The following is a 17,565-nucleotide window of genomic DNA, read 5'->3' as shown; positions in this document are numbered from 1 at the left end:
ATTTTCAAAAAATTATTAAGCTAATTTGCAAAAAGTTTAATTGTAAATGACTTGTGTTTGTTAATCTTCTACTTAAGTAAAATTATTTATATTCGGCCATTGATATAGTACAGCTAAAAGTATTAAGTATTAAAATAAAAACAAATATGTATTAAGTCTTCGAATAAAAAAGAACGACGTAGTGAATATTCATTATATTTAAATTTAATTAAAACGAGATTCTTAGTAATAAAAGTAAAATCTTAACAAAAATAGTACAAAAAAATATACTAAAAAATTTAAGTACAAAAGCCTGGCAAAATATATATCGAATGTCTTTAAATTTTCATACATATTTGTTAATTGTTATTTGTACATTACAATTCAAAAGTAAATCTACCCTCATCCTTAATAAAGGGAAAATTATTCAATTAAAATTCATGGACATATTAAAAACAGTTATAAGAACTTAAAAAGTTTCATACATATTTAGTCATCATGGCATAAGTAATAATACTAGCAAAAATATAAATCATGTTTAAAGCAGCACTAGTAGTTGTACTGTTTGAAATATTTTAAATTACAATTTTTTCAAACAAATTTGTTTTTGTTATTAATCTTGGGTTTTTAATTCATATCTTATATGAATTTTAATAATGTTTTTTTAATAAATTATTATTTTTGTTTGCATATAAATTCGAATATAATTAATATTGTTTGTTTGTTTTGAGACAACGTTACAATTAAAATAAACTAAATATTTTAATAAAATGTATGAAACTAAATTTACAAGACAATGTAAATAATTAAAATAGATATTAAGAGTTGTTTGTTGGTGTTGATTGTTGAGATTTCTTGTTACATTTATATTTTTCATTCGCTGCTATTTGAATTATTATTAATTATTGTGTTAATTATCATTTAAGCATCTTCAACACGACCCACAGGACGTAAAACAATTCTTGGATCTGGTTCAAGCATGCGATCAGATTCTTCAGCACTGCTGAGACTGTAATATAGAAATTATAATTATAATATTAAAATGTAAATAAAAAAGTTTATTTTATTTATATTTATCCCATTAAAGTACCATAAAAACCCATGACTATAAACAATATATATAGTAAATTCCAAAAGCACCATTGCGGTCTGTTTACTACTTTAATAAATACTTTTTTTTATTTATAAGATTTGTATTTCAAAAATGTACCAGACATCTGTCATATCGTATAAAACGAGTATTGATTTTTTACAAAAAAAAAAACTTACCAATCTTTATTATCGGGCATCAAATTACGACGTTCCTCATCATCGGCACGCAACGAGGGCAACTCCGAAACCGGAGCATATTGTGTGTGCGAAACTAAAGGATCTGTGGAAGGATTCAAGGCCATTATGCCTTGGCCACAACCACCATCAACATTTTGACATTGTAATTGACGAGCCAACGACTGTTTTTTATCGAAAAATGGACACGGACAAGGACATACACAGTTGCGGCGCCAGTCAGCAACTTTTAAATAGAGTCCTGTAAAAGTTAACATATTTTGCTTAAATTTTCTTTTTATACAATAGAAAACTAAACTTACCCATTCCAACTATGCCTAGACAAGTCATAAATACACCACCCAACAATATGCCCAATGGTATATTGACACAGGGTGTTACAGCTTCTGTTTGTGTTTCACTTACTTCATCGTCAGTGGTTTGTTCAATGGGTAACTGCTGCTGTTGTTGTCTAACGAATTCTTGGTCTTCAATCCAGTCAGCTGCACCGCTGGCTAGCATAGCAATTCCGGCGGCCAAGGATATTAAAGAGAACAAAAGTAGAGCCAATTGTGGTTTCGGTTTACGAAATATACGCAGGGGAGAATCAACTCCAATGGAAGAGGCTGGTCCCAAAAATCCTAAACCACCTCCTGAACCATTGCCGCCTCCTGAACGTGGCTCATATGAGACCGTTGTGGGTTGATACACTGGACCACCACAAGATGGCATTGTGTATGTTTTGATTAACGTTTATATGTATTTTCTGCTTGAATTGTTTTCGTTTCTTTTCCTTCAATAGTTGTTGGCTACAGTCAATATACATTTTAGCAAAAAATAAAATAAATTTGCAATTTTATAAATAAAAATTTAAATTTATAAATAGACTAGAAATTCTAAAGAAAAATAAAATCTCACATCTTTTGTCAATAACAACACAACATGACACGTATTATTTCATTTTATTATTGCTTTTCACATTATTTATTATCCTTTTTTCACACTTCCTTTTTTATTTTGATTTTTTGTCATCTTTGAAGGTTGATTATTTTTTCACAATCAATTGAAATACTTTTAGAATTTTTAAAATTTAAATTCCTTTTTACCTTTAATTGCTTCCGTAAATAAAATGTTTAATTTCTTTAAATAAATTGCATTTTTTTGCAATCTAAGAACTATTTTATTGCAATTGTACACTTCTTCATCTATTGAATTTTCCGACTTTTCTTCGACAGTGTTGGAAATTTAGCAAATATATTATTAACGGCGGCGGTGGCTGAAATACTTTTAGAATTTTTAAAATTTAAATTCCTTTTTACCTTTAATTGCTTCCGTAAATAAAATATTTAATTTCTTTAAATAAATTGCATTTTTTTTGCAATCTAAGAACTATTTTATTGCAATTGTACACTAGAAGTGTACAGAGCCCTGCGCCGACAAATATTAACGGCGGCGGCGACTGACACTAAATATGTCGGCGGCGGCTTAAAATCGACTGTAAGCCGGCTAAGTTTGCAACTACGTTTAGTTTTTAATTTTTCAACGATTTTAAATAAAAACGGAATCCGAGAGATCAGAAAGTAGGATTTTGGAAGCAAATATATTGTTTATAACAACAAAACAGAGCAAACTCAAAAGTTGTATGAGAAATTATGCAGGGATGAATAAAAAATTCTTAAAAATTAAAAACAAATCCTTTCCTTTTACTAGGATCTGCCGATATTTAACCCTATCTTCCATATAAAACATCTTGCAGAAAATCAGTTTCTAAAAAATTTTGCATTAAGAAAATGATCAATCACGTAAAAACAAAGATATTTTATTTGTTTATTTACTAGCTATACCCAGTGTGCTGTGCTACCCTAAAAGCAATATAAATAAGAAACCTACTTAACAATTTTGATGATTCTAACTACAATAGTTTTCCAGATATACAATTTGTTACATATGGGAGATTCCACGTTTAATTTAATCTATGAAAAATTTGAATAATCTAATAGTTTCCAGATATACAAAATTTTGTATTTAATTCATATGGGAAGTGCCAAGCCCCCCATTGAAAGTTCGCCCGTTATTCTCTAAATGTTCTTCAGTAAAATTTGAAGATTCTAGCTCTAATAGTTTCTCAGATATACGATTTTTTCTATTTAATTCATATGGGAGCTCCAAGCCACCCAGATGAAAGTCCGCCCTTTTTTCTCCAAAATGTTCAGATGAATATTAAAGTTGTTCGGGCAAAATTTGAAGAATTTAGTTATATTAGTTTCCCAGATAAACGAATTTTTGTATTTAATTCATATGGGAGGTTCCGCTCCCCTCATTGGTAGTCCCCCAATTTATTACCCAAAATGTTTACATGGATGTTAAAGTTCTTCCAGAACAACATCATTTAAAGGGATCACAAAGAGATTGAAAAATATTCCAAAAGTTTCACTTTGAAAACATTATTAGAATGTATGAAAACTCGCAACTTTAAAGGCAGACTATTCCTATTTTAGCGGTAATTTATGATTAAAATAAGTAAGAAGTAAGAGTTATATTCGGCAAATCATATGTCGTAAAAAAACAAATTTCGGAAGTGGTCCGATCATTAGATTAATAAGAACGTCACCGTGATTTTCAGATTAGGCACTTAAATGTGGATTTGGATCAATAATATATATAATTTAAAGTATTTTTTTTTAATTCTACTATAATTCTATCATAATGATAACTTTTGGAATGATGTATTAGCTATAAACTGATTTTCTGTAAGAGGGTTATATTGGCGGACCGATCCTCATAACTTTATTTTTCGGTTCCTAAAAATGTTTTTTTCGTCGACATCGACATTTGAAATCCATTTATGTGCGTTTAAGTCATTTTCTCAAGAAGATTTCATATACATATTTGCATTACATATTTTCGTTCCAACAAAAATTGTTTTATTATGGTATTATTAAGTACGTAAAAAACGTTAAAATCAATTATTGAAGGGGGCAGGGTCAATTATGGCCTATAGAAATTTCGATTGATATCGAGCCATTTTTGCAAAATGGACGTAAGCGAGATACATTTTCGTTCAATTAGGATAATGCGTGTTTAATTTTATGTTTATATATTCAATATTTTAGAAAATTCAAAAAGTACCAGTTAAAGAACGAAAAATTACCAGAAATACTCCAGTTTAAATTTTCATTCACTCAAGTCCCTGATTGCTTAGTTTTATGTTTTTAGGTTCATTATATGTAATAGAAAATTCAAATAGAACCAGTTGAAGAACGAAAAAGTTCCAAAAAGTCCCCTTTTAAATGTTATCACTTAATTCGGGCTGTACATTCTTAATTTCATTTTTCTAGGTTCAATATTATAAAAAATTCAAAAAGTACCAGTCGAAGAACGAAAAAGTACTAAAAAGTCCCTTTTTATAGATTATAATTTACTCCGGGCTCTACATATTTATTTTTATGTTTCTAGGTTTAATTTTATAAAAAACTCAAAAAGTACCAGTCGAAGTACGATAAAGTTCCCATTTTATAGATTCTCATTTACTCCAGGCTCTAAGTGCTTAATTTTATGTTTCGAGGTTCAAATTTTGTAGCAAGCTCAAAAAGTACCAGTCAAAGAACGAAAAAGTACCAAAAAGTGCCATTTTATAGATTCTCATTTACTCCAGGCTCTACGTGCATAATTTCATGTTTCTATGTTCAATTTAATAGAAAACTCAAAAAGTGCCTTTTGAAGAACTAAAAAGTACCAAAAAGTCCACTTTTATAGATTCTCAAGTGCTTAATTACATGTTTCTAAATTCTAAGTCAAAAAAGTACCAGTTGCAACATCGTATTGGGAGCCCGTTATTATGTATTCATATGTTAAGTTAATAAACCAAAAACAATGTTTTATAAAAAAAAGTACCAAAAATAGGTACAATTTTCACCCCTTAAACGTCCGAATATCCAAAAAGTACTAAATTCATATTTTTATTTGTTCGTCAAGTTATGAAGGATTCAAAAATATTTTTTGAATGTTCTCTGGTTTAAAAGATACATGGGGTGCAAAAGAAGTACCAAATTACAGTTTTTAATCGTTTAATCCCCAAAGGGGCCGAATTTGAAAAAATTACCGGACACCTGCCCGCTTATATTTTAAATGAATGACGATAAGCTTTAAACTGTTTTTGTATCCTTTATAGTTTAGGAGATATGAGGTTACCGAATTTACCCGTTTTTACCATTTTTAACCCCCTAATCATTCGAATTTCCAAAAATTCCGTCTTAGTGGATCTATTTGGTGGGAGACCAACCTCCTGTACAAATTTAAGCTCTTCAGCTAAAATCGTTTAGGCTGTGCGATGATGAATCAGTCAGTCAGTAACGTTAGAATTTTATATATGTATGTATGTATGTACATATATAGATTTCGTGCATTGAATTATACTGTAAAAACATTCTAATGTTCGACTTGAATTGAAGTTTCGTTTTCACTGGAGAATGCTATTGAATTAAAGTGTAATGAAAGTGAATTTCAACACTTGAAATTTGAATGTTTGACTGGAATTAAACTTGTTTTAAACTTTAATTCCAGCAAGAATGCTTATTTGGTATAGTGTGACAACTATAAGGGATCTAAAGTCGACATAAAGCCCACAATGGTTAGTACCAATATTTTGCCCAAACAACATCTACATACCTAGCCAGGTTATATCCTCTAGGCCCGTGAAGACATTCTCTACAAAGCTATAAATTTGTATAAAAGACGGCTTAACAATTGTTTCTTGTAAATATTCGGCCACCATAGTGTTTGGAGACAACAAGAGCTTCACTGAAAGACACACCTGACAGACATCGCGCTCTATTATGGGTGTATGGTAGTGATTCTGCTAAGATCAATGGTATAATAATAAGTATGTATCTCAAGGATACCCCCTGAATACGGCAATCAGCTTCCTTCCATTGCCTCTAGGTGATAATATAACATGTCACCACTAGCCGACCGACCACCACCCGCCTAGTCTACTAGGGAGGTATACAATTGCCACTCTCTTGTGGGCATTCTTCCAGGAGACCATCATGATGCCTCCTCTTTCTTAAAAAGAAAGACGTTCTTTATAGACAAATAAATAATTAATTAACACCATTACTTACATTTTTTAATCTTCTAGATCTCACAAATATGCCAAATATAGATTTCGATAAACACTTTTGGGTGTTAAACGAAAACAAACCCTGCCTTAAAAAAATTTCATCATATTTATTAACAATTTAACTAAATTCAACCCAACACTTGCTGTTTCTTTGTACAATGATCCTCGGTATAGTAGTATTATAGCATACAACCTTATTAATTTCAATTTTTAGTAAAAAAATTATTTTTTTATTTAAAGAATATCATTTCTGTCATTTTAGATTTTCGCACACACACAACAACAGATTTTTTTGCCTTTGGCAAATAAAAAATGCAGAAAACAGTTTGGCGCGAAAAATTCTAGCAGAATTTCTTTTCGCAGTCGGCAGAATTGACATCAACTGCACTTCCCATTTGAAATACACATGTTCGATACCCTCTAGCCCTTTACGGTATGACATACCAGCTCCGTTGACGTCAACGAAGCTGGTTTGAAGTCAAAGCAGCGACTCGAATTAGGCGCGAAAACACGAAAATATCTGAGGCGAAGCATATACATCGAAGGTTGAGCAAAGTTCTACACCGGCCAAATTTCAATGAGCGGCTTAGATAAAAGAAAACTTGCTTAAATGAAAACAAATTAATTTTATATTGTAAAATTCCACAAATTTAGCGAAAGTATTCTGTAAATTGTACAAAATATGGCGAAATTTTCAAGCCGTATTAAGCTGAAAAATCTTCGGCGGCGGCGGCTTTGACATTTCGTTCGGCTTAAGCCGAATCGGCGCAAGTCTCTGCTTCTTCATATATTGAATTTTCCGACTTTTCTTCGACAGTGTTGGAAATTTAGCAAATATATTATTAACGGCGGCGGTGGCTGACACCAAAAGCTTCGACGGCGGCTTAAAATCTGCTGTAAGGCGGCTAAGTATTCTTCTATTAAAAAAAAATCAACCATATTGTCACAGCTAGTTTAATTACTTAATTTGCGCTCTGAATTACTATTGCGAATTAATACATTTTCAGGATACATTCCAAAACCAAAATTGTTTATATTTTATTTAGTATTTGTCATTCTTGTAAAATTCTTTAGTGTTGTTACGAACTTTTGCATTTCAGGTGACGATATGTTATTTGTCGTTTTCAAATCTAATTCCGACAATGATTGGATTCTATGACAACTCAAGTTATTCCCGTTATACAATAAATAGATCTAAGGGGGTTATTTTGTAAATCCCTTCCCTTCACTTCACTTCATTTTTCATATAAATTGTTTTTGTATTTTCAAAAATTTGTATGAAAATATTAACGCAAGGTGATGTGTTTTACAAAATAAGGGGGTAAATATAATTTGTTGCATATTTATGAGTGCGCTCTTTCTGGTCACGATTGGCATAGAGAAAAGCATGTCAACAAGTTAACCCAATTTTTAAAAGTATTCCTAACTAATGTGACCTCCGGCACAGGGTATACAGAGGCGTCACGAACAAAAAACTAGTTCCCTCTCGCAAAAGAACGATTTCATTAATTTGTTTTAGTTGTATTTATATGCATACCTCTTCTTACCAAACAATTTAAAAATCAAAGAAACTTTTTTTTTAATGTCAAAAGTGACCCCTCTGTATAGTTTGTGCTTCCGATAGGTCAGTGTTCTAATCTGGTAGACCGGAGGTGGTGGGTTCGATTCCCACCTGAGGCACTGGTTAAAGAGTGCACAATACTTTGATATACATATATATACATCCTTCTATCAAACTATGTATGTAACTACCCCATTGCACAGAACTGATCAACAATGACCATGTCGAACATTAGGGCGACTGTTTCAGTAATGCTGTGATACTATAGCCAGTTATTGTATATGCAGTATATTACATTAATTTGGAATTTGTGAGGAGAATCCATCATTCAGTCTCGTACTTTCCGAGATTATGAAACTGAAGTTTATTTGGAATGATGGCACTGAGACTTGAGATCTCGTCCAAAAAGTTTGAATGTTTATAAGTTAATCAACTTTGGCCTGCAGATCCGTCGGTATCCAGTACCTCGTGTTTTTATCTTTATATATGTGTATATGTATGTGTATACGATTTGCATTTAATTTTAATTGTTTTAATAAAATATAGCATTATTTCAGTAAAATTATCTGTGAGTTGTCAGCATTTTGCATTAACATAAACAAAAAACTGACAATTTTTCTGCCTACGTTTTGTCAAGTGCTGTGATAAATATTTGTCTAATATAGACACGGGATTTAACAAGAAATAGTTTAATTCTTTGTTTTCACCCTGTTTTACACAAGATGATCATAAATTTTTCGACAGTTTTTCTCGATGCGAGAATTACAGAAACGAGGTACTGTTAAGCTAAGTGAATAGGAATTTTATTTTTCGATGTTTTCCCCCAAAGAACCTGAAATTATAATTGCAATTTTCCTTAATACTCTGTCAGGAATTATAGAGTTAGAGTTTTTGTTTAGTCCACCAAACAGTAGTATTTACTTAGAGAGAAGGATGTATCGTTCATTTTGTTAGTGGAATAGACTTTGGATTCTTCCACTTACATATGTATATAACTTTTACTTTTTAATATGTCTATTCTTTTGATCCATGTTTACGATCTTAGTCTATTAATATTGTAATATCATTGTCACCCTCATAAAGTAATATCGTTTAAGCAGTATATTATTCAATTATTTCAAATTTTATATTCTGAAATTTTAAAAATTTTAACTTCAAATTGGATAATTTAAGAAAGTAGTCTTAAGCACAGGGTATACAGAGGCTTCACGAGCAAAAAACTATTTCCCTCTCTTTCGCACAAAACGATTTTAATGAATTTCAAAATCAAACAAAAGCTGATTTTAGACTTTTTTAAATGTCAAAAGTGACACCTCTGTATACTTTGTGGTCTTAAGTGAAACAGGGATTATAATTTTAATATATCCTCATGATTTAGAAATTATTGTATTATATTTATTTTATTTATAATTTCCCACCCCTGCAATATAACCAACTAAAAAGCCGTTTCTACACTCTATTTATAAATCTTGTACTTATTTTAAATGTCTGGGAAAATTTTGTGCCCCATGTGCTTAATTTGGGTTTTGTTTATTTTTTTAAATCACAGCTACCAGACTTTTTTAATGCAGGTGACATTTTTTCAGATATATGGCCAGATTGTAAAAGAAAATTTTGCAATCTGGAAGAAACGATAAAAGTTTTTGGGAATTAATATCTTTTCACAATTTAAAAATAAATCAAAATTTTCTTAAAAAAATTATTTATGATTAACTTGACAATGATTAAGCACTATATATGTACTTTGTTTTTTATCAAAGTAATTTAAATTTTAAAAAATTGTTTCAACTCACATTTTTAAAATATTAAAAACGCTTCTTTGAGGAAAAATTGACGAATTTTCAGAATTTTATTTGTTTAAAATGTTTTTGATACTACTATACTTTTCATCGTTAATTAAAAAAAAAATAAAAAAAACTAGAAGTACTTTATTATACAAATATGTAATAATCTTATTTGAAAATAACAAACTATTTGCAAATAAAAACTTTTTTGTGAAAATGAGACATACATAATATGTATATATTATACTCATAGCATATATTTACTTTTATTCAGTATTTAAAGTTTTTCTTTTTTTTTTAAGTATGTAGTACTTTTTTTTCCAAAGTACTATTTTAATTTAATCATTTTTAAAAATTTGTATTACAAATTATTTTTTATAATTAAAACTCAAAACTAATGACATCGATTATAATTGTCAATAATTTCAAAATTCCATATTTTGGAAATTTCCATCTTGATATTTGGTTTAATATATAAGGTGGCAACAGTCTGGCACCTCACAAAAAAAATTACGCAATTTTTTTCCAAAGAGATACCGCTATTCTTATATCACTTGAAGCACGTGAATTGTGGAGAGTACACGAATTAAAACAAAATTATTTTAATTAAATAAAACTGTTGTTAATTTAGCTGTAATCAAGTTGTAAATACATACAGGTAAACATGTCTTTCCTAGGGGCAACACTGGCACGATGCTGTCGTCAAATGACAGTTGGCGCGTCGCAGCCTATCGCCATTTTTGCCAGAACAACAAATATTCAAGCTTCGCCATTGACAACTGGAATTAAAACGAATCAGTTGCAATTTGGATTTCTCAGTGTACGCAATTTTGCTAGCAAAGGAAAAATGGGTTTACCTCGTGTCTTCTTTGATATGACCGCTGACGGTCAACCTTTGGGCCGTATTGTTATGGAGGTAAGGGAATTTGTTACAATTGTAATTTATTTATATCATTTGTGTTTATCATCGTAAATTTTTGAAAAATTTATTTAATTATTTTTCTCGTTATAACCTAAGTTTTATTATTGCTGCATTGTCAAGTCATTTTTTAAGATATAAAAGTGTAGTTAGTGTGTATGTGTGCGCGAATGTGTGAACTTTTTTCTTACATATTTGACATGAATTAATTATCTTTAGGGCTTTTTGTCCGTGTACAGAAAGATTTTTGACTTCTTTTTTCTATTTTTTCCTTCCTCAAATTATAAAAGTGAGGTTAGGTTAGTAGAGAATATTTAGCAAAAGAAGGAAAAGAAAAAGACAACTTGCAATTTTTGTAAGTTGTTGGTTGGTTGGTCGGACGTTTGGTTGATGTGTTAGCAAAACATTGACGATGATGACTATGAAGCGTCGTATGTGTTTGTGGAATGATTAACCAGTGGGCGCATGTGTTGGTGTGAATTACCGGGCTAGAGGCAGCCAAAGTGTATACGAATTCGGATAAAAAGCATATAGTGGCATCTCTCTTTCCAAACTCGGAGTAGTAAACTGAACAACAATTGTTGTTTAGTGGAAAATAATTGGAACATTGTTTAAAATGTTTAAACAACAAAATTTAATCAATTCAAATACAATTTACCCCCCATTACACACTTCATTTTCGTTTTTTGCTTGCCGGCCGGCTTGCTATTTGTGTTGATGTCACTGTGTGCTATTATTTTTTTCTATAAAAAAAAAATTGGTTGGTACATGTGTGTTTGTACGTGTTTGATAGTGTTGATTATTTTAATAAAATTCTATTGCTAATCACTTTGCTTTGTTCTCTTCTTTACCCCCTTCCCGCGTGTTTTTTTCTTCATAGTTTTTGCTTTTTTGTGTTGTTTTTTCTTGTTGTTTCGACAGCTCGGTTGCTGCGCTGCTAGTATAAATTCATTTTGGAATTTTCCATTTTGTTCTTTTCTTTTTGTACACATTTTTAGCTTAATACACGTTTTGATCATGTTTTTTGTATACAAAAATTATTTTTATTCAACATATTTTTTATAAAAGCTGAAAAAACGTGTTTTATTTAATTAAACATAAACTATTAGAATTTTTTATAGTAATTGCTAAAAACAGACATTGAATTTCCACCTAAATGCAAATGACCAGTTGTGACCTTGAGCATGAGCGCATGAGTTGCAAATAAAGTACACATTTTCAAATTCGGGAAAAAATCAGTAATTTCTGTTGTCCTGCCCTTCTCCTATTGTAATACATGTTTTGTGTCTGTATAACGTTTACTAAATATACATATATTTTTGTACTAGGTATTGATTTATTTGTTAATTTACATTTTATTTGGCAATACAATTATCTCTGTGCGATTATAATTGTTTGACGGGGGGTAGGAGAAACAAGAGGGAGGTGCAATTGCACCAACAATTTAAAGTGCGATAAATTGCATTTTTATCTTTATTATTTTTTTTATATAGGGTGAACCATGAGGTGACAGTTTTGTGATATTCGATATCGTTGGGGTGTTTGTTTATTTATCAACTTTTTTGTTTATAGGAGTGCAGAGTAAGAAAAGAATTATCTATCTTTCCTTTTTTCTCCAACAAACTCAAAAAGTTGAACGTCAAAAGTTAATATGTGTGAACCGGCACTAATGCTTCAAAGAGTGTCATTAGATGCAACGAGCACTTGCAATAGAACTTTCGGTTTACGTCTGTTGGTATGACGTCTTAGATGTCGTTGCGAAAACGTGGAAGTTTATAGTATTTGCCATTGTTTTCGATAACAATCGTAGTCATTATAAGACCAAACGGTTACATTTAGTTTGCATTTTCTGCTAGATTTTCAAATGAATTTTACAAAGTTTTTCTCGAATGTTCCCTTTAATAAACATTGGTTTTTAGGAAATTATGTAGGTATACCCATAAACTCCAGTAACATATTGTGTTAATAAAATATGCCCCTGGTAAATATGATTATAATCGGCCTCTTTTTAACAGATCCTTCAGATAAAAGTAGTCAATGGATTGTTAAATTATATTTGCAACATGAAAATATTCTCAAACTGTGTGATCCATAATGGAACTGATTCTTTTGAGGCCTTTAAGGCCATAGTTCCAATTTAATTTTTGTCTGATATTAAGTGCAATAAAAACCACCTTAAACGTTAGAATAGGGAGAAATTGTTCTATTTTTAATAATAAATTATTTTCATTTTTAATTTGATTTCTTAACAATTAAGTAGGTACTAACTTACGTAGTTGAGTTTTGCATATAGTATCTCTCGACATTACTCACGATTTATGAATTAATAATTTAAAATTGTTCTAATAGTTGTTTTATAAACGTTAATAGAAATGGCAAAATGTTAAGTGTTTTTTAAATATTAAAGCATTATAAAAGTTTTATGTAACGTCAAATAACTAAAATATTTATAATGTCCTTAAAATACAAACAAAAGCAATTAAGGATTCATTAACTCCACCCATGTGAATATAAAACTAAAGAAAATAAACTACATACTAACACTAGTTGTTGTTTGCATAGTTCCACGAAAAATTATAAATTCAAATTAGATACTACTTGCACACTTTCCCACTTTCCTCCTCTTGTCTATAAAACTAGATTAAATATTCGAACTCACGTATAGCTAAAAAAATACCCAGAAACAAATCAAAAAAAAAAGGACATGACATTGAAAATATAATTTATCATAAAAAAATTATATATTTTAGAAAGTAATTTTGCACTATTAAATGTCTACTTTGTGTATATGTATATACAGATATATACCTATTAACTTTTAATTTTACTTTCATTTGTTATAATGAAACATTATACAGGTTTAAATGTTTGTTTTTAGTACATACATACATACAAACATATTATTAATTCTAATGGCAAGAATGATTTAGAATAGTAAAACTATTAACAATATTTAAAATGACAATGACAAAAGGTAGAAAGCAGAATGCTACTACACCACCATCATCATCATCATTATCATCCTTGTCAAACTGTATAATATAAAAATTGTGCTATTGTAACTACAACTACTTTTAGTTTTTTATATACTTTCTATATTGGCATGAGATAATCGATTAATTACTATTGTATATAGTTGAAAGGTTGGTCAATAATTTAACTGTCTACTGTTTATACCCTACACCACTTTAGTGGGGAGGGTATATTGGATTTGTGCTGATGTTTGTAACATATAAAAATATTCGTCCTAGACTCACCTTAAAGTATACCAATCGGCTTAGAATCGTTTTCTGAGTCGATTAAGCTATGTCCGTCCGTCCGTCCGTCTGGCTGGCTGGCTGTCCATGTAAACCTTGTGCGCAAGCTACAGGTCGCAATTTTCAAGATAATTGGATGAAATTTGGCACGCATGTTTTATTTGACCCAAGGACGAAGCCTATTGAAAATGGTTAAAATCGGTCCATTATTTCACCTAGCCCCCATAGCACAGAACCCCCCGAAAAGGGCTTCTGAGCTCATAATTATGTTAAATATACAGATATATCGATAAAATACGGCATAACTAAGATTTATAGAAGTCTTGATAACCCTGCCAAATTTCATAAAGATCGGGCCCCATTTGACCCTAGCTCCCATACAAAGTCCCCTTCAGAAAATTATTTGAATCTCCCAAATTAACTTATAAACACAAATATCGCGATGAAATTCAGCACAATAAAATATTATGTAAATATAAATATATTCACAAAATTGTATCGGGCTTGGTCCATATTTGCCCCTAGCCCCCATATAAAGCCTCTTTCAGAAAATTAGTTTTTCATCCATAAATTGCTTGAATGTATCGGAACAAGGGAATATTGAAGATAAATGCGATATTATGAAAAATAAATCACATTTAATATTCATAACTGGTGTAGGGTATCATATGGTCGGCCACGCCCGACTATACTTTCTTACTTGTTTTTATTTGTTTTCACTTTGTTATTGTTGTCATCTGACGACACACGTGTCCTTAAATCATAAAAAAGTATAGTTATAATGATGACAATAAAAAAAAACAATAAAACCAAATCAAAGGCCATGTAATGTATTAATTTTGTTTGAAAAGTGTAGACAATAATTGGAATTGGGTTAAAAGCATGTGAAAGTGTTGTTTTTTTTTGTTAGCTTTTTATTTTTTCATGTTGTAGTTATAGATAATCACAAGGATTTCTTAAAATTAGAAAAGAAAAATAAAGTTTCCAAACAATTTGCCTTTAGAATTTAAAAATAAATCTTTTAAACAAATTCTTTATTGTTATAACTAAAAGGAATGGTTTCTAAGATAAAAGGAGAGGCAGGGGATTTGATTTATTTGGCAGCTTATAAACCTGCTTTACATGTTTTATTATAAAATAAACTATTAGGTTATGTATGACAAGGGGGGGAATGACCAGTTTGAATAAGCAGTTATTATAAATTAATTAAGCATAACTTGATTAATCTTTTTATTTCAATGTAGGTTTTTTTTTGTAATTTGCTAAAATTTTTCTTAATTTTTTTTCTACCATCACGTAATCTCTATTGTTTTGTATTTTCAACTGATGTCATAACTATTTCAAATGGAATGTGTTTTAAACAGTATGTTATTTTTATTAGAATAGATATAATAAATCTGTTATGATTCATTATCAAGTTTACCTGTTGTTGCCAATTTTTATGTCAATTTTTTTTTTTTGTTAAATTTGTTTTTTATAAACAAATAAAACTGGTTAGAATTCTAAAGCTGTTAATGGAATACATACATACATATATAACTTGGACGATATTTAATCTAAAGGAGATTTTTCTCCAGTGAAGCAAACTTCAACCACAACTAAAAAGATGTTGAAAAGAATTCAAAAGTTTTTAAGGCAAATTTTATTATTACTCATAAAAACTTGATAAAAGACTCCATAACCCCATGAAAAATAGTTTCAAACTACTCTGACACTATTCCTAGTAGTTAAAAAAAAGGATTTATTACAAAAGAAATCAATAATCCTTGAATGAATTTAAATAGATTTTGTTTATTCGTATACTCTTTAAACTTGTTTGCATTGCTTTTGTTAAAAAAAATATATTACAATTACTATTATTATAGCTACGTCCCGATGTTGTGCCCAAGACTGCCGAGAATTTTCGTGCTCTGTGCACTGGTGAGAAAGGTTTCGGTTATAAGGGTTCATGTTTTCATCGCATAATACCGGATTTTATGTGTCAGGGTGGTGATTTTACTGCTCACAATGGCACTGGCGGTAAATCGATTTATGGTCATAAATTCGATGATGAAAACTTTATTTTAAAACACACCGGAATTGGTACCCTTTCCATGGCCAATGCTGGGCCCAATTCGAATGGATCACAGTTTTTCATATGCACGGTTAAGACAACATGGTTGGATGATCGCCATGTTGTATTTGGCAAAGTTATTGAAGGCCTAGATGTAGTTAAAAGGATGGAGCAAATGGGTAGTCAATCGGGAAAGACTAATAAGAGAATCGTTATAGCCGATAGTGGTCAATTGCAATAGTTCATAGTCATAATTTACATACAAGTACAAAATGTGTTCTTAATTTTTTTTACAAATATTCTTTGTCATAATATGTAAGAGCAAATATTAAGCAGAATATATAGTCTAAACACTTTATTTTAATTTGTCTTATTTACTTACTTTATTTACTAAGTAATTATTGTGGGTGTGTTATGAGAATGTGTCTGTCCACACTGCTGAACTCAAGTATGGATCCACTAAAAAGTGTCAGTGTTTCCAAAAAGAAATCAGAAACAAATTTACTAATAAATAGTATTAAAAAAATAAAAGAACAAAACATAAATAATCATTTGTTGCACATCATGTGTGTGCGTATTCTTCTTTCTGCAGCTCCGTAGCGATGTTGTTCCAAAGACCGCTGAGAATTTCCGTGCTCTCTGCACCGGTGAAAAGGGTTTCGGCTACAAGGGCTCCTCCTTCCATCGTGTCATTCCCAACTTCATGTGCCAGGGTGGTGATTTCACAAACCACAATGGTACCGGCGGTAAATCCATCTATGGCAACAAGTTCGCTGATGAGAACTTCACCTTGAAGCACACCGGTCCCGGTATTTTGTCCATGGCCAATGCTGGACCCAACACCAACGGTTCACAATTCTTCATCTGTACCGTCAAGACCGCTTGGTTGGACAACAAACACGTTGTCTTCGGTCAAGTCGTTGAAGGCATGGAAGTTGTTAAGCAAATCGAAGGTTACGGCACCCAATCCGGCAAGACAAACAAGAAGATTGTTGTCGCTGACTGTGGTGCTCTGTAAGCAGAAGGCCATCGTTATCATCTAAACGACAACAAACAACAACAAAAACTATTTTAATATTAGTAATTTTAAGAGTAATCGCAACAGCAAATACAACAAATGAAAGATGAAAAAGCATTTAAACTAAATCATTTAGAACAAATAAAATGTTAAACAAAAAAAAAAAAAAAATGAAAATCATTTAAAACAATTTGTTCTCAGTTTCTTCTCTCTTTCACACAAAAACATAGTTTGAAATCGTAAAAATTACCAATTGAATTAAAACAAAAGAAGAAATATGCTTAAAGTATAAATTATATTGTTCTCTCAATATTATTCCCAGATAAAAAACAAAAAAAAACCTTTTTTTATTATTTTACAAAAATAAAACATTCTACTTTTTTCCTGTCCAAAATTATGTTGTGTTTCATTCAATTCAATATTTTATATAGACAACATTCGTGTAGAAAAATAGCTAAGAAAAAGCCACTAGTAATTAGATTATTAGCTGATCGATTTTGTTGCCTAGTTTTGAGGGCGTAGTTTGATTTTTTACGTTTTGTTGAAAGCTTCTGTTCAATTGTAGTATATTTTTTCTTTAATTTACATGGTTTTTTATCAAACAAG

General features: G+C 30.5%; 2 protein-coding genes across 4 annotated transcripts; one reads left to right on the top strand and one right to left on the bottom strand.

The window, feature by feature from the left end:
- Window positions 1-149: 149 nt before the first annotated feature.
- On the bottom strand, window positions 150-2,687 carry LOC119599680. Of its 2 annotated transcripts, none has more exons than XM_037949556.1 (4): window positions 2,565-2,687; window positions 1,569-2,054; window positions 1,249-1,507; window positions 150-988 (listed from the first exon to the last, which is right to left on the bottom strand). In XM_037949556.1, exons 2-4 carry the CDS (start codon window positions 1,975-1,977, stop codon window positions 901-903), a joined length of 756 nt encoding a protein of 251 aa, XP_037805484.1. In that variant the 5' UTR covers window positions 1,978-2,054; window positions 2,565-2,687; the 3' UTR covers window positions 150-900. The 2 variants fall into 2 exon arrangements, with proteins under 2 accessions (XP_037805484.1, XP_037805485.1); XM_037949557.1 differs by having other exon boundaries at window positions 2,352-2,623.
- Window positions 2,688-10,193: 7,506 nt separating this feature from the next.
- Window positions 10,194-17,353, top strand: LOC119599639 (peptidyl-prolyl cis-trans isomerase-like). Of its 2 annotated transcripts, none has more exons than XM_037949505.1 (2): window positions 10,194-10,628; window positions 15,754-16,299. In XM_037949505.1, the coding sequence occupies exons 1-2, from the start codon at window positions 10,377-10,379 to the stop codon at window positions 16,180-16,182; spliced, it is 681 nt and encodes a 226-aa protein (XP_037805433.1). In that variant the 5' UTR covers window positions 10,194-10,376; the 3' UTR covers window positions 16,183-16,299. The 2 variants fall into 2 exon arrangements, with proteins under 2 accessions (XP_037805433.1, XP_037805432.1); XM_037949504.1 differs by lacking the exon at window positions 15,754-16,299 and adding an exon at window positions 16,534-17,353 and having other exon boundaries at window positions 10,249-10,628.
- The last annotated feature ends 212 nt before the right edge of the window (window positions 17,354-17,565 follow it).

This window comes from Lucilia sericata, unplaced genomic scaffold (genome assembly GCF_015586225.1).
Source record: "Lucilia sericata isolate MDLA Ls3-8-SP2 unplaced genomic scaffold, ASM1558622v1 Contig000084F_arrow, whole genome shotgun sequence".
Taxonomy (NCBI): Eukaryota; Metazoa; Arthropoda; class Insecta; order Diptera; family Calliphoridae; genus Lucilia; species Lucilia sericata.
Note: the sequence above shows the minus strand (reverse complement) of the source record. Positions and strands in the feature narration are given on the sequence as shown.